Source organism: Kwoniella newhampshirensis, chromosome 2, assembly GCF_039105145.1.
Source record: "Kwoniella newhampshirensis strain CBS 13917 chromosome 2, whole genome shotgun sequence".
Taxonomy (NCBI): Eukaryota; Fungi; Basidiomycota; class Tremellomycetes; order Tremellales; family Cryptococcaceae; genus Kwoniella; species Kwoniella newhampshirensis.
The window spans coordinates 1,640,033-1,663,564 of NC_089956.1; the positions used below are offsets into that span (position 1 = coordinate 1,640,033).

Below are 23,532 nucleotides of genomic sequence, written 5' to 3' on the forward strand. Positions count from 1 at the left end.
AATAGGTCGAATTGATGATCGAGTGAGCGAGCGAGCAGAGACTTGGTGTCGGATGGGAAGATAGGTATATCAGTCGTGTCGAGGGCGGAATGAGCAGGAATGAGGAATGGTGAGAATGATGATGTTCTCGGCAAAAGGGGGTCCGACAAATGATCACTACCTTACCTCCACTCTTTGATTTCGGGACGTTCAACAGTAGGTATGGTGAGAGATCCTCCTACCTTTGTGTTATGCATGAAAAGAAGTACTGCCTTGTCAGACTGTGCATGAACGTAGTGACTGCTACATACTGACCGGGCGATTCGGATCTCCATGCATGCAAAGTACCACTCCTCCTGAGGGTGAGAAGTAGACCAGATCTCATCATATTGACCGTATTATCTCCAGCGCTGACCACCTCACGCTATGACCAGCTTTCTGCGAGGGCTGTACGACTTTTTCTTGGAAGGTGACGAGTAAGTCATCACACCTGATTGACAGGGCTTCCTCTCTGCTTGTGAAGGCCTTGTGATCAGTCGAGACGGTTGAGATTTATATGACACACAGCTGACACCCTGTTCAGAACACTGGCCAATCTGCCGGCTATTCTCGATCACCAAGCCGCAGAGGTAAGTCCTGTCTGCATCCGAAAGGTCATTTCATGGTGGCAGTGGCGATTACAGGATCACTGAGCACTTTGCTCCTCAGCAATCCCTTGGAGGCGTCCGCTTCTCAAATGACTGGCTTCAACAACGTGCCAAACTCGATAGTCTCCTGGCAGAGAAGACTGACGAGTCGCTCGCTCGGGCTCTCAAGATATTCGGTATGTCTCTCTCCTCTGTCAAACCGTCATCTGCGCCTTCCAGCTGCTCGAGTCGAGAGAATGGCCAACCAAGGGGATGATAGCTGACGAACAGATCATCTTGCGGCCACAGCAAAAGTCATTGACACTCTTGACCTTTACGCTCCTGCCTTGAAAGGTCTCAACGATGTCCACGGTTATGTGTGCGAGACTCTCGAGAGCGTGATTTTCGATCAACAAGCGGCAGATCAACGAGGTCAAGCTGCTGCTTTCCTGTATGGTGAGCCATATCTGTCTGATGCTGTCGATCGAGGATACAAGCTCACTTGTCACTTCCCGGTTGCCAAGGTCAAGCGATGGCCATGTCGAGTCTAACTGCGGAGGCTGTTGGATTAGCCATTGAGAATCTGTACGCTTGATCACCAGTTCGCGACTTTCCCATTCGTCGTCCTTCCTTGCAAGTTCCACTGTCTGTCCGAAAAAGCGTTTCATTGCGCATGCAGTTCACTGACGTATCTTTTCGACCTCAAATCAAGACTTCTGCGCGGCGATCAGACCACTGCGAGTCTCGCCCTATGCATCATTCTGGGCGTCGAAAGGTCCAGTCCGTTGTTATTCGAAAGCAACCTACCGGTCCTGCTCCGCCAAGTCCAAATGGCTGCTTTCGGCGCTGAAGACAGGTCCGTCCCTCTGGAGGCACTCAATCGAGCTCTCAAGATATATCGGCCCTCTGAAAAGGCCGCATCGTGTCAGATGATCTTGCAGTCTACTCATGCTTTGCTCGTGGCGAGTCTGAGGTTATGTGAAGATGCCAACAAGGCAGAGGCAGGGGTCATTTGGACCTGTTTCATCATTGAGCATACTCCTCTGGTGAGTGACTGACCAACGGCAGACTCAATGTGGTGACGCCGAAGCTGATCAAATGACACCCCCCATCTCCGAATCAACGTCGTTACCCCATATACCCTTGACGACGATGTCCATTACGTCTAGCAATTGCGCAACGACCTACGAGCGCGTTATCCCTCTACCGCTTCACCTCTACCGATCTTCTCTCTGCTTCTACCTCTCTGCTCGCAATGCTCATCCGATGCCCAGCTTGCCCTATGTTCTGCGCTGCCCATCCTGGCCACGTGGGATGTGACCAACTTTGTCCGCTCCAGCCTCATACATGATACGGTGGGTTTCATGTTGGGTCTGCCGCCGGCATTGAGGGCCGGAGCGATGAACGGTTTAGGGCAGGTAGCTTCTGTCGTTCTCGATCGGTAAGTACGATATAAATCGAAGAAGGTGCAAATCTCGACGAGCTGGAGACCTTCTGACAGTATGCTGCACATCCTCTGAAGATTCGAGCCCTTTTTGGAACGAGTAGGAGGGAAGGCGTTGGACGTTCTGACAGATAACGAGGCAGCTCCTAAAGAGTGAGATTCGACGAAGCACTGATGAGCTGGCTCATTCTCCATCTGCTGATCATGCTTCGCTTGCCATCGATGATTTCATAGCCAAAAGGCGGCTCAGAAACTGTTAACTCGACTTCTAGCTTCTCTTGGACCTATGACCTTGGAGATGATGATCGACTATCTGCATCACCCTCACCATGTCCTGTTGGCGGATGTTGGACTGCTCGAAATGATCGCCACTTTGCTACCCAATCTGACGGGGAGGATCATTCAGACCCTCACAGACATCATCGACGATTTGCTGAGCGGGAAGTTTTGTTCATGTGAGGGAAAATTGCAGCCCACGCGGAGTGAAGATCTGTGCTGATTCATGACCCTCCAGACCCGACGGAAAAGGTATTGGAAGCTCTAAATGTATTTCCGTTGGAGGGTAGGTTGGGCACTCATATATCGAATCAAGGCATGGCCTTTCGTGCTGAAAAGACCCTCTCTTTGGCTGGTGTATAGATGATGACCTCGCTGAACGTGCCCAGCGACTGGTCATTTGGAGCTTGGAAGAAGATCAGGGTGCCAACGTCGTCAGTGCTGCCCTCCAATTATCAACTCATCCGACCATCGCTACACCGTCAATCACGCGCAACTTGACCTTCAAGGTCGCCCAGTTGCTGCTTGCGGATGGTGAGTGTATTGCAGGACTCGTTGTTGAACTCGAGCTTACGTATCGACCCCCGCATCGCAGACGCTGGTATAGTTCACGTTGCCCTGTCAGTCCTGTCGAATCCCGCTTTGGCATCTATGCTAGACGAAAGATCATGCTCCATGATCCTTCTTGCGTTACACCAATCACTCGAGCCATCAATACAGATCGTTGCAGCGAAGCTACTCACCCATCTGACTACCGCTCATCGAGCTATCGTTCAGCCGCTCGCTTGGTCGCATATCAGGCAGAGTTTGAGCTTGATGGATTTCCTGCACAGTGTCGATCCGACCCGAGCGGTTATTGAGGCCTGTATCATAAGCAATCTCATGTGAGCTGCCTGGTTCTCACCCACCCAGACTGGATCTATCTGATCGATTCCGTTCTTCTAGACCCGCTCTTCCTCCTAGCCTTCACAAGAAGTATGTCAGACCCGTCAAAGAACTGATCATGACGGGTCTCCGACAACCCGCGGAAAACCACACCCTCTCCTTGATCTTCCAGGGTCTTTCCAATCTCGCCAAATTCGAAGGATACACATCCGCCCAGCAATCCCAGCTGGCTCAAGATTTACTAGAGATGACCCAAGAGATTCCCAAGGAATGTCAACATGCTGCGTTGAACGCTATCTCGAGCCTGTTGAGTGTCCCCAAGGACGGGTTGGACGTTTACGAGCTGTTGATAAGGGTACATGCCAATTTTGGGGGAGGGCGCGGAGGTGGCTTGGACGGCGATTTGAAGGCTCTAGTCAGTGGGATCTATGGGCATCTGGGTACCGTCGAGAGGAATGTAAGTGGGCTTTTTTGCATTCCGTATCAAGGTCGTGTGGAAGCTGATGACCTTGTTCTGATCGTGTCACAGCCGGTGATCAGCAGAGTAAGTCACTTCTAATATGATCGACGTCCGTCCTACACAGGCCATTTGCGATCATTGTTCTCCACCTTATCCGAACTCCTTCTGTTGCAATTCTGATAAAGTCACACCTGCCCTGCCTCTTCTACCTATCATTTCATGTAACTGCTGACGCTTTGCGCTCTTGACACCTGTAATGTCTCTGATTCAGGACTCCAAAGCCGCGATCAACCGCGAAACTCTCAACTATCCTCCGAAAGTCGTCCATCTCTCTCGCGTATCCGAGATCTGCGATCAACACGGTCCTCTCTCACAGACACATCTCAACACCCTCCTTTCTGAGATCCTCTTGTCTACCCTGTCCACCTCACAGAGATCGACGGACGACCGTTCGCTGATACTCGAAACGATGACATGTCTCGGGATACTCCAACCGAAGTCTGTCCCGAAACTGATCCCGGATTTGCCAGAGCTGATCATGCGGGAATTGAGATATGCGTTGAACGGGAGAGAAAATGCGAGAGATTCGAATAGTACGAGTGTGTGTGCCGGACTGTTGTTCCTGAGTAGCGCAGTACATACTAGCGCAGGTTGGCTGGATAAGTATTGGCCGGAGGTAGGTGAGATAATGATGGACTGTATTTCTGCGGGTGAGGCACTGCCGGTCCTGAGAAGTCTTGACGTCGTACTGGATTCAATCAATGACTACGCCCTTTTGAATATGTAGGTCGTGATGTATGCATAACGTGTATTGTGATGCCACTAGTATGGCTTCATCGCCTGCCTCTCGCTCAAGAACTGTAGCTCATCGTCCTCCAGCTCCTCATCCTCAGGCAAGGCGATGACTGGTTCCACCTCGCCCTCGTCAGTCAAGAAGAATTGCTCGAATGGGATAAGTGTACGTATCCCACGTTCGATCATAAGCTCAGCCCAGTCTTTCAGCTCTCGTGGCGTGAAATGAGGTCGGAGGGAAGGTGCAAAGGGCAGAAGGTATAAACCTGGAGAGGGTTTTCTGTCAGTCTGAAATAACGACAGGAATTTTGGTCGGAAACGCACATTTGCATCCTCCCAATGAGGAGACCGCTCGGTAACAGAGTTGCTTGGCGGTTTGGAATCGACCCATCAGGATTTCAAATTCGATGTAGAGCATCCATAATGGAGCAGAGTAGCGTCCTCTGTTTCAAGTTAGTACTTGTAAACCCATACGACGCAACGCAACGACTCACGTAGCTGAGTTTATACCCTTGTCCAAAGCTGTGCGGACTCTCTCCGCACCGCCGCCACCCTTATCCCAGAATGTTCGGTGAGCGGACACTCCCTCGGCCCACACAGCCCACAAGTGGGAGACGATCCCGCTCCCTTCCGCTCTCGTTGTCGACTCAGAAATGAAACGCTGTATTCGTCCGTATACACGACCGCCAAGTTCACCAAAGAGATATATGGACAGAAAGATAGTATTGTTTGGGAATGAAGCGAGAGCAATCTCGAGTACATCACGAATGAGAGGTGCCGGAGCCGGATGTCGCGATGTGTGGAAGTAGAGTAACCTGACAAGGAGTTGAAGTAGCTCTTCTGCTTCTGGACTGGATGATGGTGAAGAGGCGAAACGTTTCAAACAGAAACCTCGAACGCTTTCGATGCCCTTGCTAAAATAAGTAAAGAGCGTCACAAGAATCAGTTCGCTCGAACTCAGTCGTTCGCTCAGGCTGGTGTAGTACTACAGCACGTAATCAGTATTAGTCTGACGATGCACACACGACTGACCTGTTTCGCCTTCAGCATTGCGATAGAAGTAGGAGCAGGAGCTACCCGTCCAGGATCACCAAGCCCAGCTGCAGCAACAGTTAGCAGTCTGACCAGGCACACTCTCACGCGGAGACGCCCACCTAGACCATCTTCACCAACTCCAGCCGCCATTACTACGACCTCTAAACATTCGGCGTCGTTGCCGCTCTCCAGCTCCATCTCAGCCCAGCTGGCCCAGAGATCCATCTCGTCTTCTGGCTTGATCGATCCGGTTCGGGAAACTCGACCGGCTTGCAGAGCAGTGACATATACGATCCTCGCTGCTGCGGTATTCCCCCGCTGTCGCTCAAGTCGAGCATACCCGTCCCACAGCAGAAAGTTTTCACGATCGTCGGCAAGAATTGTCCTGGCCATCTTCACAGCACTGTCGCGGAATGTATCAGCACGTGCTTCCATTGCATCGATCACATCAAAAGCCTTGTGCCCACCCTTTCGGAGATACAGCTGCCTCGAAGGCAAAAGCGGCGAGTGTGAATGATGGGTCGGGGACTAGAGGTCGCAATAAGGCAAACGCATTCCTACAACGGAGAAGTAAGCCCTCCATCTTCGTCAATCACGTAGTACATACCTGACGACACTCGCAGTCACCACACTAAGATCCATCGCTTCTAAGTCCCTGAACCAGCTCGCTGGTCTCCCGAACATGGTACCTCGGTCCTGCAGCCAGCATTTCACGGGACATTGAAATGGGTTTTCAAGACCTCTGCTCCGTTCAGGCTGCATTGCCTCTCCACCAACAGTCTGCCATGCGATCCTCTTGGTATTCTCTGCTCTTGGCCAGAACATTCGCCTTCCCATGTCGTTGTACATCAGCTGCCACCGCAGATGTGGATCATTACTAGCAGGAGCCGTGCTGGGAACACCAGGTGGGGCGTAAGGGAGACCGAGGAAAGTAAAGTATGCATAGATGAGTTGCAGTCGGACCTCAGCGTTGAGTACCGGGAAAAGGAAGGGCTGAATGTCGCTGAACAGAACAACATGGAATGGATCGTCTTCTGTCGCTGAGTCGAGATCGGTCGCTCGACCGGGAAAAGCACATGTTGACTCTGCATGCTTCTCTGCTTCCAACCAGCGTTCGAACGGATCGGATGATGCATGCTTGAAGGAGTCCTCGGTCGTTGGTGGTGATGATATGACATCCGTTGTGCTTCTCCATCCTCGGGCGCCGGTTTCGCCGATACGTGATGCTTCGGAATCCCAGAACGTTTCAAACTCTGACAGCACGGCGTCGAACCATTTTGCCCGATCAGCAGGGGACGGCTGGCGACGCAGGTGATCTGGTTTGAAAAAGGTGATTTCCATGAGAGCTTGGAAGGCTGCAAAAGCGCGTTCAGCGAAACCTGCCTGCTTGAGGAACAGACAGGCTCGAAGAAACAGATAGACCATGTTCTCCTCCCTCGCTTGCAAGTCACTTCCAGCGATAGCTCCGCCTTGTAGCTTACCGAGACACTCAACGTACACGTCGACAACTTCGTCGACGCCTCCACTTTTCCCTTCTTCTTTACCAAAACCTTGACCTTCTCTCCAAGCGATATACCCCAGCCATACCTCCATCATCCCTTCTTCAATCTCCTGTCCTCCTCTCTCTCCAAGTTCGCTCAAAACATTCTTCCACCGTCCTGTAACCTTCTCTGCAGGCCAGAACGCTTCGGCTGCTCGTAGATAAGCGAGATGAAGCTTTGTCGACCATCCATTCCCTTCCGTTGCGTCCAGAGCACGAGACAAGATGGAAAGTGTGACCTCAGCCCGTGCACGAGTTGTGGGTAATGTAGCTGGGTCCACGAGACCTGTTGTACGATCAGTTTCTTGTGAGAGTCGGAGATGGAGCTTCGAATATTCAATCCAGACCTGGACGTCCTCTGGATGAGCTCGAAGATGCCGCTCGATCTCTGTTGTTCGTCTCCGCACCTCTTGCTCGAGAGTGGAGTAACTCCCAACGATGGACTGAAGGGCGATCAGATCGTCCTCGTCTTCTGCTTCAGCATGGTAAATATTCCGGTACGAAGCAGCATCGGTTTCGTTGCGAGGCGGCTTGACATCGAATGCGATGAAGCGTGAGGATGGGTCAAATGTGTCAGCACCGTCAGATGGACGCAGGAGGATACGCCGGAGAAGTTGGGCTGCCGATGGTTGAACATGTCGCGAAGAGTATCGAGGGATATATGGGCGACCCATAGGTGCGACTTCGACACCCTTTTGCGTTCTCTCGCGACTATACACGATACGAAGCCGTTCGGATAGACCCAAAATGCGATTCTCTGTTTGCGATGAGGTCAGTCAAGGGCCATACACTTTCATCTAGGGAATATACGTGAGCTGTACTCACTGCCATCACGATAAAATTTTGGAGTAGAATTCGAGGAAGTAGATCCATACCGCAGGATATCTCTGTCTCCTGCTGTGTCTGTGAAGAACGCCTTGGACGAGGACTTGACGCCAATCAGCTCCTGACCTCCATCAACACACCGACTGCTGACTAACTGGATCCCGAGGCTCCTCATACTCAGCTTTCACCTTGCCCATCGACTCGTACCAAGGTGTCCCATCGTCTTCTCCTTTATCCCACTTATCGTCTCTTTTCTTGCCGTCTCTGCCATCATCCTTATCCTTCCTCGATCTCTTCTCCTCTCCTCGTATCAGTCTCTCCGCATCTTCCCTCTCCCTTCTCCTTCTTTCCTCTTTGTAACGTCGCTCCGCTGATCTGTCTCGAGTGCTTTCATGATGTTCCTTCTTTACCGTATCTTTTCTCGAGTCATTACCATATTGTGAACGCTCTTCTCTTCTTGCTCTTCCATGACGAGAAGTATTGTGTCTATTCTCCTGGTGTCGACCAGAGGATCTCCTACTGTCCTCCTCCTCTTCTCTCCTTGCATGGCTTCGTCGTTTACTTGAGCGTCCCTCTTCATTGGGCGGCGAAGTTGAGCGCCAATGAGAACGTCTTTTTGAAGCTTTGATTTCGGGAAACGACGGGAAGCTCGGAGGGGCCACTGCTGTCGATGGGCCAGCTCCACTGCTTGACTCCGTAGGCTGTGGGATGTCCGGGAATGAAGAAAAGGTGGGCGGTGACGCCATGGCAGATTTACGAAAGGATTGATGAAGAAAACAATGAGGATGAGGAGTTCATCGCTTCCTACCATTTGACTTGACGTTAGCGTGGTCTCATGAGACGCAGAGGGATTTGCTGAGAGCTTACTTGGAATCCTTCCGCCTGGCCCTAACCTTCTGTACCTTTTGCAAACACGATGCTCGACAGATCTGACAGGTACAGCTGCGTGAAGCAATGTTACGAAAAGTGTATTGACGAGTATGAGATCAATAGACGACACCGAGCTGCTTTTATGTAGGGTGACACCTCCACTTGACGGAATCAAATCAATCTGGTAAGACTGAAAATGGAAGAAGAGGAAGTGGTCGTTGAACGGTGCCTCGGCTCAATGGTGTTTGGAGCAAAACGAAACCTCTCGATGTACCTCGTCTTTTCTCTTTCTTTTCCGTCGGTATTGTAAACGCTCATGTAATTATGTATGTAGAGATGGCAACTGCCGCAGCAATATGGTATCATCGACATGATGCATGACGAATAATGTAGAGAACTCAATATGGAAGAGAGAGAGAACACAGGATGAAAGCAATTCTTCGCGTGAGGCAAGAGTATTTACTTCTTCTTGGTAGCCTTCTCGGCTATCAGAGTATTCGTCAGTACATGCTTTATAAAGCCTGGATAAGCTGTACTCACCGGCCTTGGTGACCTTGCCCCCTTTTCCGTCCGACTTCTCGACAGACTTAATGACGCCGACGGCGACAGTCTGCCTCATGTCACGAACAGCGAATCGACCAAGGGGAGGGTAATCGGCATAGGCCTCGACACAGAGAGGCTTCTGACTGACAAGGCGAACAATGGCGGCGTCACCAGACTTGACGAACTTAGGGGCGGCCTCCTGTGGAAGTGCAACCTCATCAGTTGAAGCCCTCTCGTATAGTAGTGCGATCCATGACTCACCATGACCTTACCGGTTCGTCGGTCGATCTTCTCGATGAGCTCAGCGAACTTGCACGCAATGTGGGCCTGGAAAGGGAAAAAAAGATCGTCAGCCGGTGTACGATGTTTTACAGCTTATGCTTTTGCCTCAAACGACGACAGGAAGAAAATGCTCACAGTGTGGCAATCAAGCACAGGTGTGTAACCAGCACCGATTTGACCGGGATGGTTGAGGACGATGACCTGGGCGTTGAAAGAAGCGGCCTCCTTAGCGGGGTCGTTCTTGGAGTCAGAGCAGACGTTTCCTCGTCGGATGTCCTTGATGGAGACGTTCTTGACGTTGAAACCGACGTTGTCTCCGGGGAGACCCTCGGGGATCTGCTCGTGGTGCATCTCGACGGACTTGACTTCGGTGGTCACGTTGGTAGGGGCGAAGGTGACAACCATACCTGCCTTGATGACACCGGTCTCGACTCGGCCGACGGGCACTGTGCCGATACCACCAATCTTGTAGACATCCTGGAGAGGAAGTCGGAGGGGCTTGTCGGTGGGTCGCTGAGGAGGGTCCTGTGATGTGGAGGGAGATGTCAGCTCATGAAAGGGGAAGTGAGAGGGAGGGAGAAGAGTGTCACACTCAGGGGGTCGAATGCGTGATTTTTTGATGGGAAAAGTGCCACTTACGATAGCGTCGATGGCCTCGAGAAGGGTCTTACCCTTGGCGGCACCGGCCTTGGTCTCCTTAGTCCATCCCTTGTACCAGGACATGCTGCGAACAAGTCAGCGCGATGCAAGTGCTTGACCTTGCGATCACTACTCACTTGGTGGACTCCTCCAACATGTTGTCACCGTGCCAACCGGAGATGGGGACGAAGGGGACGGACTTGGGGTTGTAACCGACCTGGAGAAGCGTAACAATGAGCAAAATACGATAGCTCAACGTGAAACCAGTTTACCTTCTTGATGAAGTTGGTGGTCTCCTTGACGATTTCGTTGAATCGGTCCTCGGACCACTTACAGGTGTCCATCTTGTTACAGGCGACGATGAGCTGCCTGACACCAAGGGTGAAGGCGAGCAAAGCGTGCTCTCGGGTCTGACCATCCTTGGAGATACCGGCCTCGAACTCTCCGATACCGGTGGCAATGATAAGAATGGCACAATCGGCCTGAGAGGTACCGGTGATCATGTTCTTGATGAAGTCTCGGTGACCGGGAGCGTCAATGACGGTGACCTGGTACTTGGGGGTCTCGAACTTCCAAAGAGCAATGTCGATGGTGATACCTCGCTCTCGCTCGGCCTTGAGTTTGTCGAGGACCCAAGCGTACTTGAAGGAAGCTATGAGATGCGGCGTATTAGCGAGGTCCATCTGATGATCTGTAAGATCACTACTTACATTTACCGAGCTCGGCAGCCTCCTTCTCGAACTTCTCGATGGTTCGCTTGTCGATACCACCACACTTGTAGATCAAGTGACCAGTGGTAGTAGACTTTCCGGAGTCGACGTGACCAATGACGACGACGTTAACGTGACCCTTCTCCTGTGAGACGGTAAGACGCCGCGTCAGTGATCTGGTGAAAATTTTCATCATACTTTGAATCTTTCACTCACCTTACCCATTTTGACGGTTTATGACTGTGAATGAACGAATGTATCAGCTCTGTTCGTTTCCGATGCTGTCATGATAGAGGAAGCTGGGAAAGAGCCAAAGGAGAGAGGGTGAGAGAAGAGTGCCCCTTTGAATAAAAGATGGCTAAAATTTTGCTCGGCGTCGATGAAGACTCGCTTCTACGCGTAGTGAGCTGCGCTACACTCTCGCCGCCATCGCGATGGGTGCGGTGAGGGTCAAACGGATGTGTGCCAGATGTGAGCAGACCGATACCAGGCTCTGAACTCAAATTTGACACGCCACCCATCGACGCTCCACAGAGGCCATCTCGACGGCGACGAAAAGGACGCAACGCTGCTCATCGCGCGCAGAACACTGCCTCGGACTGGGACGAGGATGTTGTACTCACATATAGGTGTTTTTAAAAGGTGGTAGAAAGTTTTTTAGAGATAACTCTGATGGTGAAGAAGAGAAAAAGAAAGAGAAAGAGATGAAGGAAAACTGGGTTTCTAAAGAGTGGGGCGTGCAAGAGAGTGTTGCGAGTGTGCGAATCCTTGAACCTGGCATCTTTCACACCGTACACCGTATTCGGGGAGGGAGGGAGGGGGGGATTTGCTCCTGCATTTCTACGCTCTTTTTTTTCCCTGGATACGCCCGGGATATATTCGATTTAATCGAAAAAAACTATCGATTATCGTTCAGTGGAATCACCGAGAACACCGATGATGTGGCAACCAACAGAGATTCGCCTCCCCACCTCCGGGACCCAGTGAGAAGCCGACACATGCGGGTCATTATTATTTATTGGGATACAAACTTACTTGTAAAGTCGCTCCTCGACGTGACAGTTGCTATCTGCAAAGTGACACTGAGCAAGAGCGCTTTGCCGACGCTTTGTGCAATGGCAGATTGTGCGCCCCTCACTTGCATCTCATGTTTTCTGTCCGATCTAACCGTACAATATCCCATGTGTGTTCTGGCTCACCTCGCTATGAGGTTACCCAACCTTTCATTCACCATCACAGAAGCGGTTGATTTTACGCATCGTATTTATCGCTTCCAAGTGTGCTCCACGAGTGCACATAAGGATCTCGATCCTGATCATCGGGGTGTATCCAATGTTGTAGCATGGTCACATATAGGCTTATTTTACGTCATCGAAATTAGCGAAGGATCGGTCTTTCGATGGGTCTGAATCATGGCTTGTCGCTCATGTGAGGGTCGATCTGACTTGCATTTTGCTGGTGAAACGAGTGATCGTCCTCTTGATATATTTTCATAACTGACACCCAGGCATGGTACTCCTTAACCTATCCGTGTCTGATACTCTGGAGGGCACCGGTCTGTCCTGCCTGTGCAAGGCTCCTACCGACAATTCTTACAGATACACACAAAACTGCAGTATGTTCCCCTCGGTCACCTTACCTCGCAATGATACCATAACATGCTGGACAAAGGGCCGCGCCGAATCTCACTTTTAGCCACAGCGGCATGGCTAAAGGTACCAGATGCATGAGCTGAGATATATGACAACAGACAAGTATGATAGTTCCTAAGATGCCTCCCAGCGCAAACTGCTCTTTCATCATCGACCCGCACTGAGCATTCTATAAGCTCTTCTTGACCTTTATGTCCTTCTTCTCCTTCTTGACCTTCTTGTTCTCCTCCACCTCCCCTTCCTCCTGTCGTTTGCGCTTGTTCCCATCACCGCCATCCTCTGCCTTCTTCGCCTTCTTCTCTTCTTTTCTCCTCCTCTTCTCCTCCTTCTCCGCTCGTCGCTTATCTTTCTCGCTCATCGTCTCAGCTGTGGGTTCGCCAGCATGTTCGAAATGTGAGAGTACATCTGCCGCTTCTGCTATGTTATCGTGAACCGGTTCTTGCTTGACCTCTGGGATTGATTCCTGCTTGATCTCGATGCCTGTTACTTGCTTGACTTCCGTGATAGGTTCCGTCTTGACTAGCTTAGCCAATCGCTTGGCCTCTTTCTTCGCCCTCTTTGCCGCTTTCGGATCTTCAGGTGGGGCAAGAGCAGCGATATCTTCGGTTGGGTTGAATTCGACCTTTACATTATCGTCCTCTTCAAACTTAACTTTCTCCCCTTCCCAAGCGGATCCGCCGACGGGTTTCTTGACGTTCTCCGTCATTCGCTCCAGACTGCTCTCTGGTAATTCTTCCAGTTTGACAGGAGCGCTCAATCCTGAACCACCTTGACGAGCCAACATCTTCTCTCTCATCTTCTGTCTGAAGTAATCAGAGACGGAAAGTGTACATTTCGTAACCGTTTCGTCGGACGTTCGTTCTGATTCGGTACCTCTTGATGTGGACGCTTCCGGGTGACTTTCCGGTTGAGGTCGAGGGGTGGATGAAGGAGATCCCAAGGGTGATGGAGAAGCAGGAGTAGGTGTTAATGAGGAGACGGGAACACCGAGGATCTCGGCAAGCGCTGCAGGGGATGAGGAGGCCATTCGTTTCGCTTGAAGATGTCTTTGTCGAGATCTGAATTGGTCCACGCAATTGATGTCAGCTGAAGCAGTCCACTTTGCGCAAATGGCTTCGGCTCACGCAATACGATTCCGGACCAAGGTTCTGTCCTCCTGTTCCACAGGCGCAGGCGAAGGAGCAGGACTGGGACTTGCACTTCCAGCAGCAGCCAATCTCCTCAGAACCTCTTCCAACCCTTGTCCAGCTTGTCCAGCTCCAGCAGCAACGTCGTCCCCTTCTTTCTTGGCTCGCGCCATACCGATACCTCCATTGTCGGATTTTCGCACCACGGCGATGTGGTTCGGGTTTCCAGAGAGATCTCCACCGAGACCGGCCTTGTCTGTCCATCCTAAAGCCGTCATGTGCTTGTAGGAGAAACGATCCTTGTCATCGGACCATGTCAGATTTCGGGGGTCGAGACCGATACGTTCTGTGAGTATCGAGAAGGACAGAGTGGGTCAGCTTGGGTTCAGAGAGACATGTGGGCGACTGTATGTACTCACGCTTCACCTTGCGCTCAGACAGACCCATCTTGTTTGTTTCGTTGGGCTACTATGCCTCGGATGATTGATGCAAGCTGTGGTCGATCAAGAAATGTTTACAAAAATCAGAAATCTGATCAGTGCAGAATAACCGGGATCAGAAATTTTGATTATCCTCCACTTGCGCCAACAACCAGTCAATCCTTCATCTACGACCAGTCCATCTGCCTACCTGTCTGATCTCATCCTCTGTCCATTTCATATATTCCTTCACTCCTGCTCTGTCTCTTTCTCGTCCTTTTCACGATAATATAGATACGTCAACATGGTACGTCTCCATAGTGGTCAGGCCCAGACGGACGGTCGCTGATATTTACTGTTTCGCCGCCCACAGCCTCAGGTTCGTTGATCGCCTCCGCATCTGACTCTTTCTTAGGTAGCTTCAACTGACTCATCCCGTAGAATGAGTATATGGAAGAGCACAGGAAGCGACATGGTCGCCGAATGGACTATGAGGAGAAGAAGTGAGTACATACTTTGGTGTGACTCAATACATCGGGTATGGTCTATCCAGAACTTGCTAACAATATATATCCTACTCTATCAGGCGGAAGCGAACCGCTCGTGAAGCTCACAAGGCCTCTGCCGATGCTCAAAAGATGTTCGGTCACAAGGCTAAGCTCCACCATGCTAAACGACACGCTGAGAAGGTCCAGATGAAGAAGACCTTGAAGGCTCACGACGAGCGAAATGTCAAGCAGAAGGACGATGGAGCGGTCAAGGAGGGAGCTTTGCCTACTTATCTCTTGGACAGAGAGGGACAGAAGGTCAGCTGCAAGATTCTACGCAACCTAATCGGTGTGTTTGAGAAGCTGACATGAAACTTCGCGGATGAACAGGACGCCAAAGCTTTGTCAACAGCGGTCAAAGATCGAAGAAAAGATCGTGCTGCCAAATATGCCGTGCCATTACCTAAAGTTAGGGGTATCGCCGAAGAGGAGATGTTCAAGGTCATCAAGACCGGTAAACATAAGGGCAAGGCTTGGAAGAGAATGGTCAACAAGGCTACGTTTGTGGGAGAGGGTTTCACCAGAAAGCCCGTAAAGCTCGAAGTGAGTTTCTCACAGCAACAGGGTAGAAACACCACAATGCTGATGTGTCCATACGTAACAGCGATTCATCCGACCTATGGGCTTGGTACGTCTCCCTCTTGACATCGACATTGATAAGTGCTTATCTTCAAGCTTATCTAGCGTATGACAAAGGCCAATGTCACACATCGTAAGCTTAAGCTTGCCAATCCCGAAGACAGCAATGAGACGCACATACTGATTCTCGCACAGCCGAGCTGAAGACCACCTTCCAACTTCCTATCCTTGGCGTCAAAAAGAACCCCCAATCACCGCTGTATACGTCTCTTGGTGAGTATTGACACTACAAGTCCTTGCAGCAGCACCTGGCTGACTCCATTATAGGTGTCCTTACAAAAGGTACGATCGTCGAGGTCAACGTCAGTGAGCTGGGTATGGTCACCACAGGAGGAAAGGTCGTCTGGTCCAGTATGTGTTGACATTGTTCTCTGGCTCATCCGGCACGCTGATGCTCAAATTTGCGCAGAATACGCCCAGATCACGAACAACCCCGAAAACGACGGTTGCATCAACTCGGTCCTCTTGGTTTAAATCGGGTAGTAGGCTTGTGTTGCGCGCTCTTTCGAAGATGCTCTTCACGATGAGGGATAGTATCCCTTTTGTAATTGTACCATATCAATATACCCTCTCTGCATGTACGCATCACCTCGGATTCACTCGCCCCCGCTGAATATTGGATTTCGTCCAATGGCACTGTGCTCAGTACTCCCCGTGTATATTTTCTGGTATCCATGTTTTTTTCTGTTTCCTCTTTCTATTCTTCTCCTTCATCGTCACCGATTAGTCCCGAAGAACACCAAGTACTCACCAGTACGACCATCTGAGCTCGCTGTTACTGATTTCAGAGAGATCATATCAGTGAGTGGCACATGTTCTACGCGGTCACCATTCATACGACACCTGTACTTTTCAACCTTCCTCTCCTCCCCACTGATGACAGTGTAATCTTCCTCTTCCACTATCACGCCTACTGATCATGTCCACATACTCTTGCCATCTGTATCACGGTGTATCATCCTGACCGCCCTTTTCTATTAACACGACTGCACCTGACTTGTTGTACATTTCGATCTCGCTTCATCCTGAAACCCCCACCTTGCGCCTTCCTTCCTTCCTTCCTTCCGTCTCCGATATTACTGATATATCACGTTGTGCCTCTCAGTCGTATACCGTCAGCATGCGTCCCGGCAGACAGATCCTCCCACCTTCGCCCGTCTCTCGATCGGTTCGAAGCGCCACTAGCCAGCGTCACAGCGATTCTTCATCATCCGATTTTTCCTCTCTCTCGGAAGCCTTCCTACCTGAGAATGTGGTTGAAAGTATTCGGGAATATCTCAACTATCTTCAGTCCCTCCGTGAGACACCCGACATCGAGCTTCCTCCTTCCTTTCTCTCCCTCAGGTCCCAGCTTGGAAGCCTCGACAACGAGGAAAGCGTCGCCGAGATGGAAAGGAACATGGTTGACCACGCGAACACTTACAACGTACAAGTCAAGCGAGATCGACTTTGCGTCAAGAGGATCGCACAATGGGCAGTCAGTATGAAGGACCAGAAGAAACAGAACGAAGATTTGCAAGGGAAGATCAAGAAGTTGGAAGAGGAAAACAAGTTCCTGCAATTCAAGATGGACAACTATCGTCTCAAGAGGAACGAAGCGGACGATCTGGTGGAATCTATGGACGAATCCCTCATCAAGGTGCTCAAGCTTTCTCGAGAGGAGAGGCCCAAGATCGGATGTCATTGCGATACAGATCAAGTCAATGTGATCGATATGAAGAAGGTGGTGTCGCGAGGTGCTCAGAAGAGGAGGTGGCGAGAGCTTGAAGATGATTTGTCGTACAAGGAGGTAAATGCTACTGACACTCCTGCTGATTGATCTTACAAATGACCTGCTACTAACTTGATACTGCTTGATTAGAGCCTCCGAGACTCCTCCGACGGCGACTAGTGCGTCTTTAGTCAGAGTAAAGCCTCAAGTTTCATGTACACACAAGAGGTGAGATCCATTTATTCATTTAGCTTATTCTTGTACAATTCACTCATTCATTCATTCATTCATCATTCATTCATCCATCCATCTCGTGCTCGTTCGTGATCATCCATACAATTGTACTTTCATGTCCATGCCCTCGCGGCTACCATTCCCATACCATCGTGCTCTGCCATACCAGATGATCTTCCACGTTCTACACCTATGCACATATCATTTGCATTTCTTTATACGAAGGGACAGTGATCAGATTGATTCCGCCACATTCACCTCCGGGTACTGTTTCTATCCAAAGAGAGATCGCAACAACATTACATTCTTCGCGACTTCTGATTTCACTCCTTCACACACACGACACTCGCTCCTGCATCAGTCTTAGCCCTGTACGCACTAAATTGAACATGGAAGGTGCTCTTCCCATAACAAACACCCTCTTCCCGCCTCCACCCCCATACTTCCAATCATACACCGCACCAAATCTAGAACGATATGAACAGTTGACCGGACGACCTCTCATACCTTCTCCTTCTCGGGATAAAGGCAAGAGCAGATCGACGGACGATGGGGACGACGAGAAGATAGAAGTGGACCTGAGTGAGGAGGAGAGGAGGGAACTGGAAGAGCTGGAAGGGAAGTTAGGACGACCGAGAGCCGATTGGGTGGAAGAAGATGGGAGATGGATGTGTTTTGGTGGGATGTACACGGTAAGTTTAGGTCAACCACCACCTCCCACGACGTGCTCGGTTCGACTTCGCTTGGAAACTCTCTCACTCAGCACTCTTCTGCTTGAAATTCTCACGCTGCATTGTTCTGACTCTTGACGAATTCATAGACCGAACCAACTATACCTACCGCTAAATCACTGGGTCTTCCACTCCCCTTGGATCCGGAGATGGAACCCCAACAATCGATACCGAAACTCTTGCACTCCTTCTTACATACGGTGTTACTCCTCCTAGACACGCTGACCGGATCGGCAAGGACACCGAACGAACTTATGATGGCGGGGTGGGGCGACGAAGGAGATCAGGTGGGTTCGGCGGGCTTTTGCCTTCTCCCTTCTCAAGCCGGACATGAACACGTCTATCATCACTTTCCATACCGAGGAAGGATCCGACGAATAAGGTTTTTGATCTGACTGATACTTCTGCTCTGGTACACAGTACGTCCAACATCTATCAAATCTCGCTGCACACATGATGGTAGCCTCCAATCAACTTCGAGGGGTCCAAAGCGAGGCGACATTGGTTCTGATCATGGAGAAAGAATTGGCAGAGCGACGAGCTCAAACCGAACGATTACGAGCGTGAGTGACATAGTCTTCGTGCTCATGTGATGGGTCGTCCTAGGACTGATCGTGTGCGCTCGACGATAGGAAATGCAAAGAGATAGCAGTAGGAATCAAAGCGTTGAGAGAGGAGGAGAGAGGGACGATGTCTGGCGGTGTAGCCGCTGTCGAAGAAGATTGATTAGCTTGTTGTAAATCAGACTCATCCGTTGTACTGCTTCTGACGCATATGCGTACCATCTCTGTCCTCATGCAACGATTCCCATCCGTACGCAGCAATTCCATACCTGAGGAATACTGATCGATAATGTACACCGACCAAAGAGAGGCTCAGACCACCTCCACTTGTAATCACTATTCACGCGTCGACATTTCCACAATTGACTGTCAAAGTCCTTCATCCTCCTTGCCCTCTGTTACCGACCAGAATTCCTCACCTCCCCAGCTCGACACCCTCTCTCTGGTCTGCTACACTCCGCCATGTCCTCGTCCGCGCCTCTGCTCTCCGGCACCATCGAGCCGGACGAAGAGCCCCCAGTCCTACCCCGAGGCAATATCGGTGCTGCTCCGCCTTCGGGACGTACAGCCCAACCTGTCGTGTTGACACCGGGTGCTGGACCCGGCGGGAATGGGAGTGGAAGTCTCAGTGGAGGTGGGATCGGAAACGCCGAAGAGGGTGGGATCGTGAGTGACCGCCTGTCATCCGTTTGACAACGAGAGGATTGAGGTTCGTGATCCTGGTTGTCGTTGATGTATTGCGCAGAGAGGTATCCTGAAAGCATCGAGTCATCCCATGTCACTGGCGTTCCTGTATCTCTTCAGAAGCGCCGCGATCGCTGTATACGTGCTGTGTGGATTATGTGAGTCAGGTTGGCGTGAAAGAATATCACCGCGGTGTCCTAGCAACCCATATCACCACGGTGTCTTGGCGACCTTTGATCTACACCAATTTTTCGAAGAACGACTATTGAGCTGACGCCTGTGTAGTCACGGACAACTACGTCCTGAGTGTGAGATTTCAGCCCCCAGTGTCCGAATCTAAGCTTGACGCTGATATTACATCTCACACTTCAGATCGTGGTCGTAGTCGTTCTTCTATCGCTCGACTTCTGGAACACAAGAGTGAGCATCACATCCTTACTTCTCGTCTCGTTCAAGTACAATCTCGTTGCGCATTGCCATAGCTGACTCCTGTCCTGTAGAACGTTGCGGGTCGCACGCTCGTTGGATTACGGTACTGGAACGAAGTTGACGAAGAAGGGGAGAGCTCATGGGTGTTCGAGTCGAGAGATGTAAGTTTTCCCAGGCCCAAGGATGAGCTCGTAGCTGATGACTCTTTCAGCCATCGAGACCTGCCAACCCAATTGATGCCAAGTGAGTCCACCCTGAGCCATATACACACACGAACAGAGCAACTGCTGACTTGTCAACGTTTCATAGGATGTTCTGGGTGAGCTTCTTGGACTGGTCTGCCTTCAGCGCACAGACGACAGCTGACATCTCCCAGATCGCGCTCTATGCTTATCCCCTTGGATGGGTCGCGTTGATGATCGTGTCTCTGCTCAAGTTCAACATTTCGTAGGTGGTCAAATCTGAGGATGCCAAGTGAGCGGAAGGGCTGATAAGAGTGACCTTGCAGCTTCCTGCCAATCGTCATTTTGGCGTTGGTGTTCAACCTGTCGAATGTGCTTGGCTTCACGTGAGTCCTCCTTGCGATCTCTTCTGGTTGTTCCATATGGCACAGCAGGACCAGGCGCACCGCGCCAAGCAAGCATCTCCTCAACATATCCAGTCCTCTCATTTCAGCTCGTACTAATACCTGACCTCGCACAGATACGCAGACCGTGATGCGCAACGCCGCTGGGCATCAGGCGTCGCCTCCAGCGGCAATTTGCTCGGCTTCGGCTTTGGTGGGATAGGAGGGCAATTGGTCGGTGGAATGGTCAAAAACAGTCTTGGTCGGGTATTGGGTTGATCCACACTGCAAAACCAATCGCAATGCATGCATGGGAAGTATACGATCATCGCTTCAAGCCGTTTATCGTGCCATGTTGTTTCTTGGTAATAAAGACGTTGGATCCGTCTCGACCGATCTCGTCGCTTCCATGCGCGAGTCCTTGCCTTGCGGCTGCGCCCACCGTGGGCTGTACGATAGCCTGGGGTGGCGCTGTCGATGGCTCCCCTCTAGCTTGAGCGACACCCATCCAGTAGCCTGCCCAATACTGGGCGGTCATGGCGTAACCCAGAGCTTCGTCTCGAGACGTATTACCCATAGCTTGAGTCGCGATACTCGGCCCCGGGCCAGTTCCCATCCCGTTTGTGAGAGATACCTCGACCCCGTTGGGAGAGGTATAATCTTCGACTCGGTACTCATCCTCTTCTTCTGCTCCTGATAATCCCCAGTTTGGATCTTCGTCCTCGTACCCTTCACCGTTCTCATCAACCTCGTAGTACCCCTCTGCATCTTCCTCAACCCCGCCCGGACGAGGAGAAGTAGGTGCGTAAGTGGGTGAAGCGGCCCTTCTTCCTTCTCCTCGAGGTTGCGATTTGGGTTGCGTGGTGGCAACGGCATAAGGATTCGGGATAGATGGACCGTTTGTGGATTTGGGTCCTTTAGTACGACGTTTTTTGGTAGGTGGTTGCGATTGTGAAGTGGATGCGGAGGGTTGTGGTTCAGGTTTATGATTGTAGGCGGAATACCATCTAGATTATACTTGAGCAACTGTCCACCCCGACACCGAAAGGACAGAAGGGGTAGTTAAAACGAGGGATTGAGAGACAAGTCGTCTGATTATCGAGGAAGAGGCGGAAAAGATGAGGAAAACGGAAGGAAAGACGGGAATGTCTCGAGAGACTTTCTGGACTCAACTCACGCTGTATCATGATCGTCTCCACCAGGCAATGGTCTCCCAGCAGCTTTCGCCGCAGTAGCCTTATCCAACCAGCTCCCAGGTCCCGGATGATGTGTCTGCGGCCCACGATCAGCTGGTACCATTCCGGAGCTGCGGCAGCTGATTGAGACCCATGTGACGGAGTTGCACTCACGTGAAACTCCTTCATAGCGGCGTTAGCAGCATTGATGAGTTCTCTGTCGTCCCATGCGCCTCCCTTTCCGGAAGAGAAGGAAAGCTGGATGGAAGTCGAGGTGGTCGCTTCCGCGCTGGGGTTGGTGATCGGTGTGAGGGACATGTCATGGTCTGACATGGCGAGGGGATGAGGAGTGCTGAGAGTGAAGATTCAAGGATGATAGCGTCAGTAGTCAACTATGGACGCTTGTTGGACTTGACAGCTACTACGCTGTTGTCCTGTGAGTTGAACACTGAGCGGGCTGTTGTGAATCAGAACAGTAGACAGCAAGAATGAGAATGCCCAGCACGAAAGTATGTTATATGACATGATCCGAGGACGGGCAAATGGCCAAGTCGACGGAGATCTCGTTTCATCTCCGGATGCTTTCAAGTCAACTGTACCTTTCCACGTGGTTGCTCTTTGTGTTGCCACTCAACGTCATCGAATTGACTTGTTGCGCACACCATTGCCATTTCTCTCCACTTTCATCTTGTTGCATTTTGTTAGTATCTTCTCCTGGTGCAGCATCAACTCAAACGGACAATCCAGCCTGAATTGCCTCAAGCTAGACATCTAACATGGCGTCCACTCTCCCCCAGGTGAGCTGGTGATCGTGTGTTGGCGATGAGGATGTCACGGCAGCTCGCTGATGTTCGTGTCTGTGTATAGTATTACAGTATTCTCGTATGTGCTCTTTCTCTTGCTCGGATGCCCATTGGTCTTACCCAAACATGAACATGGCTGACGAATCTCCCTTCCCTCAGAATGTGTCTCCAACAGCGACAGCGTATGTCTATGCCAAGCTTCAGCTATCCGATATCAGATGCCCAAGGGACTCCGCTGATTCCGTCGTGTCTGCCCACAGTGACGAGATCCGCACTGCGTACAAGAAGGAATCGTTGAGAACGCATCCTGATCGATTACCTGGAAACGCTAGCCCGCAAGATAGACGTCGAGCCACTGAGCGATTCGTGAGTGGGCTTACAATTGTGCTTCCCCTCCTCGGCCTTGAATCAGCTTGCTATTTCTTGCTCGTTGGCCAGAGAGGCCCACATTCAAGGTGCTCACCGCTGACATGTTCGCTTGTCCTGCCACATTCCCTGACTCTAGCAAGTCGTCTCTGACGCATATTACGTCCTTTCCGACCCTGCACGTCGAGCAGAATACGACTCCCTCTTCCGTTCCCGACCTCAATCCGAGTTCACCGAAGACAATGCCTCCGAGTTCGAACAAGAACAAGCGTCAGGCAATTTCTTTGCCAACTTTGCACAATATTTCCAGCAACAACAGCAGAATGCAAATGCGACTGGAACCGGAAATGCTCCTGGTGCTGAAAAGAGTGAACGTGCTGGATCTTCCTTTGGTGGTGGGCCTGGTGCTGGAACAAGACCTGATGCTCATGGTGTCTTTGGCGACGTTTTCGAGGAGATGTAAGTGGTCTCCAGACTTCCATTCCCTGTTGAATCTGACGTCCGATGAGCTATGATCGATTAAGTGCTCACAATGCCACTTTACTCCAGGCTCGCACCCGAGGTAGCACATGTCAGACCATGGTGGTCCTGGGTGGGCGGAGCTTCTGGCGCTGCTATCGGTTATATCGTCGCCAACATCCCTGGAGCTGTAGCTGGAGGTATGCTCATTATAACCGGTCTCCATCGGATGGAAGATTGATCAGCTTCGCATCGCAGGTTTCGCCGGGAACAGGCTGGGCGCGGTGAGAGATGCAAAAGGTAGAGCAGTGGGAGAGGTGTTCAAGGATCTGGGTGGGACACAGAAGGCCGAGGTGCGTCAGCTCATGATTTACGATCTTGGTATGGAGCTGACTTTGATCAGATCCTGCGAGCGTTGGCCTTCAAGGTCTTGGGTAGTATGGGATAAGCTGGGCGATGCGAGATGAAGAATGCTGAGAAGATTGGGCAATATCTTGTGTGCGGATGCTATGAGACGAGAC

The 23,532-nt window shown here is 51.1% G+C and overlaps 10 protein-coding genes across 10 annotated transcripts; 6 read left to right on the forward strand and 4 right to left on the reverse strand.

The window, feature by feature from the left end:
* Positions 1-405: 405 nt before the first annotated feature.
* Positions 406-4,457, forward strand: IAR55_001291 (uncharacterized protein; the record flags this gene model as incomplete). The annotated part of the gene is made up of 15 exons (XM_066944418.1): positions 406-455; positions 563-608; positions 688-802; positions 915-1,061; positions 1,130-1,190; positions 1,318-1,651; positions 1,775-2,046; positions 2,128-2,202; positions 2,284-2,504; positions 2,564-2,611; positions 2,689-2,859; positions 2,921-3,209; positions 3,271-3,667; positions 3,740-3,754; positions 3,942-4,457. The coding sequence occupies 15 exons, from the start codon at positions 406-408 to the stop codon at positions 4,455-4,457; spliced, it is 2,757 nt and encodes a 918-aa protein (XP_066805619.1).
* A 35-nt stretch (positions 4,458-4,492) lies between these two features.
* IAR55_001292 (uncharacterized protein) lies at positions 4,493-8,608 on the reverse strand (the record flags this gene model as incomplete). The annotated part of the gene is made up of 9 exons (XM_066944419.1): positions 4,493-4,728; positions 4,787-4,905; positions 4,957-5,447; positions 5,495-5,562; positions 5,617-5,900; positions 5,965-6,054; positions 6,105-7,794; positions 7,863-7,965; positions 8,018-8,608. 9 exons carry the CDS (start codon positions 8,606-8,608, stop codon positions 4,493-4,495), a joined length of 3,672 nt encoding a protein of 1,223 aa, XP_066805620.1.
* A 583-nt stretch (positions 8,609-9,191) lies between these two features.
* IAR55_001293 (translation elongation factor EF-1 alpha) lies at positions 9,192-11,131 on the reverse strand (the record flags this gene model as incomplete). Its single annotated transcript, XM_066944420.1, has 9 exons — positions 9,192-9,217; positions 9,273-9,474; positions 9,537-9,602; positions 9,693-10,082; positions 10,197-10,281; positions 10,334-10,413; positions 10,469-10,848; positions 10,907-11,051; positions 11,123-11,131. The coding sequence occupies 9 exons, from the start codon at positions 11,129-11,131 to the stop codon at positions 9,192-9,194; spliced, it is 1,383 nt and encodes a 460-aa protein (XP_066805621.1).
* A 1,596-nt stretch (positions 11,132-12,727) lies between these two features.
* On the reverse strand, positions 12,728-14,132 carry IAR55_001294 (uncharacterized protein; the record flags this gene model as incomplete). Its single annotated transcript, XM_066944421.1, has 3 exons — positions 12,728-13,616; positions 13,683-14,031; positions 14,105-14,132. 3 exons carry the CDS (start codon positions 14,130-14,132, stop codon positions 12,728-12,730), a joined length of 1,266 nt encoding a protein of 421 aa, XP_066805622.1.
* A 422-nt stretch (positions 14,133-14,554) lies between these two features.
* On the forward strand, positions 14,555-15,765 carry IAR55_001295 (ribosome biogenesis protein NSA2; the record flags this gene model as incomplete). The annotated part of the gene is made up of 8 exons (XM_066944422.1): positions 14,555-14,607; positions 14,691-14,910; positions 14,983-15,195; positions 15,257-15,280; positions 15,337-15,364; positions 15,427-15,504; positions 15,559-15,642; positions 15,701-15,765. The coding sequence occupies 8 exons, from the start codon at positions 14,555-14,557 to the stop codon at positions 15,763-15,765; spliced, it is 765 nt and encodes a 254-aa protein (XP_066805623.1).
* A 646-nt stretch (positions 15,766-16,411) lies between these two features.
* Positions 16,412-17,110, forward strand: IAR55_001296 (uncharacterized protein; the record flags this gene model as incomplete). The annotated part of the gene is made up of 1 exon (XM_066944423.1): positions 16,412-17,110. The coding sequence occupies one exon, from the start codon at positions 16,412-16,414 to the stop codon at positions 17,108-17,110; it is 699 nt and encodes a 232-aa protein (XP_066805624.1).
* Positions 17,111-17,625: 515 nt separating this feature from the next.
* Positions 17,626-18,693, forward strand: IAR55_001297 (uncharacterized protein; the record flags this gene model as incomplete). Its single annotated transcript, XM_066944424.1, has 4 exons — positions 17,626-17,928; positions 18,057-18,254; positions 18,388-18,530; positions 18,600-18,693. 4 exons carry the CDS (start codon positions 17,626-17,628, stop codon positions 18,691-18,693), a joined length of 738 nt encoding a protein of 245 aa, XP_066805625.1.
* Positions 18,694-18,992: 299 nt separating this feature from the next.
* On the forward strand, positions 18,993-20,487 carry IAR55_001298 (uncharacterized protein; the record flags this gene model as incomplete). The annotated part of the gene is made up of 9 exons (XM_066944425.1): positions 18,993-19,196; positions 19,276-19,372; positions 19,500-19,522; positions 19,587-19,634; positions 19,715-19,804; positions 19,855-19,886; positions 19,953-20,090; positions 20,152-20,211; positions 20,346-20,487. The coding sequence occupies 9 exons, from the start codon at positions 18,993-18,995 to the stop codon at positions 20,485-20,487; spliced, it is 834 nt and encodes a 277-aa protein (XP_066805626.1).
* A 46-nt stretch (positions 20,488-20,533) lies between these two features.
* On the reverse strand, positions 20,534-21,716 carry IAR55_001299 (uncharacterized protein; the record flags this gene model as incomplete). The annotated part of the gene is made up of 3 exons (XM_066944426.1): positions 20,534-21,215; positions 21,386-21,480; positions 21,558-21,716. 3 exons carry the CDS (start codon positions 21,714-21,716, stop codon positions 20,534-20,536), a joined length of 936 nt encoding a protein of 311 aa, XP_066805627.1.
* A 443-nt stretch (positions 21,717-22,159) lies between these two features.
* On the forward strand, positions 22,160-23,459 carry IAR55_001300 (uncharacterized protein; the record flags this gene model as incomplete). The annotated part of the gene is made up of 8 exons (XM_066944427.1): positions 22,160-22,180; positions 22,251-22,265; positions 22,346-22,368; positions 22,447-22,552; positions 22,692-23,011; positions 23,102-23,211; positions 23,270-23,364; positions 23,415-23,459. The coding sequence occupies 8 exons, from the start codon at positions 22,160-22,162 to the stop codon at positions 23,457-23,459; spliced, it is 735 nt and encodes a 244-aa protein (XP_066805628.1).
* Between the last annotated feature and the right edge of the window lie 73 nt (positions 23,460-23,532).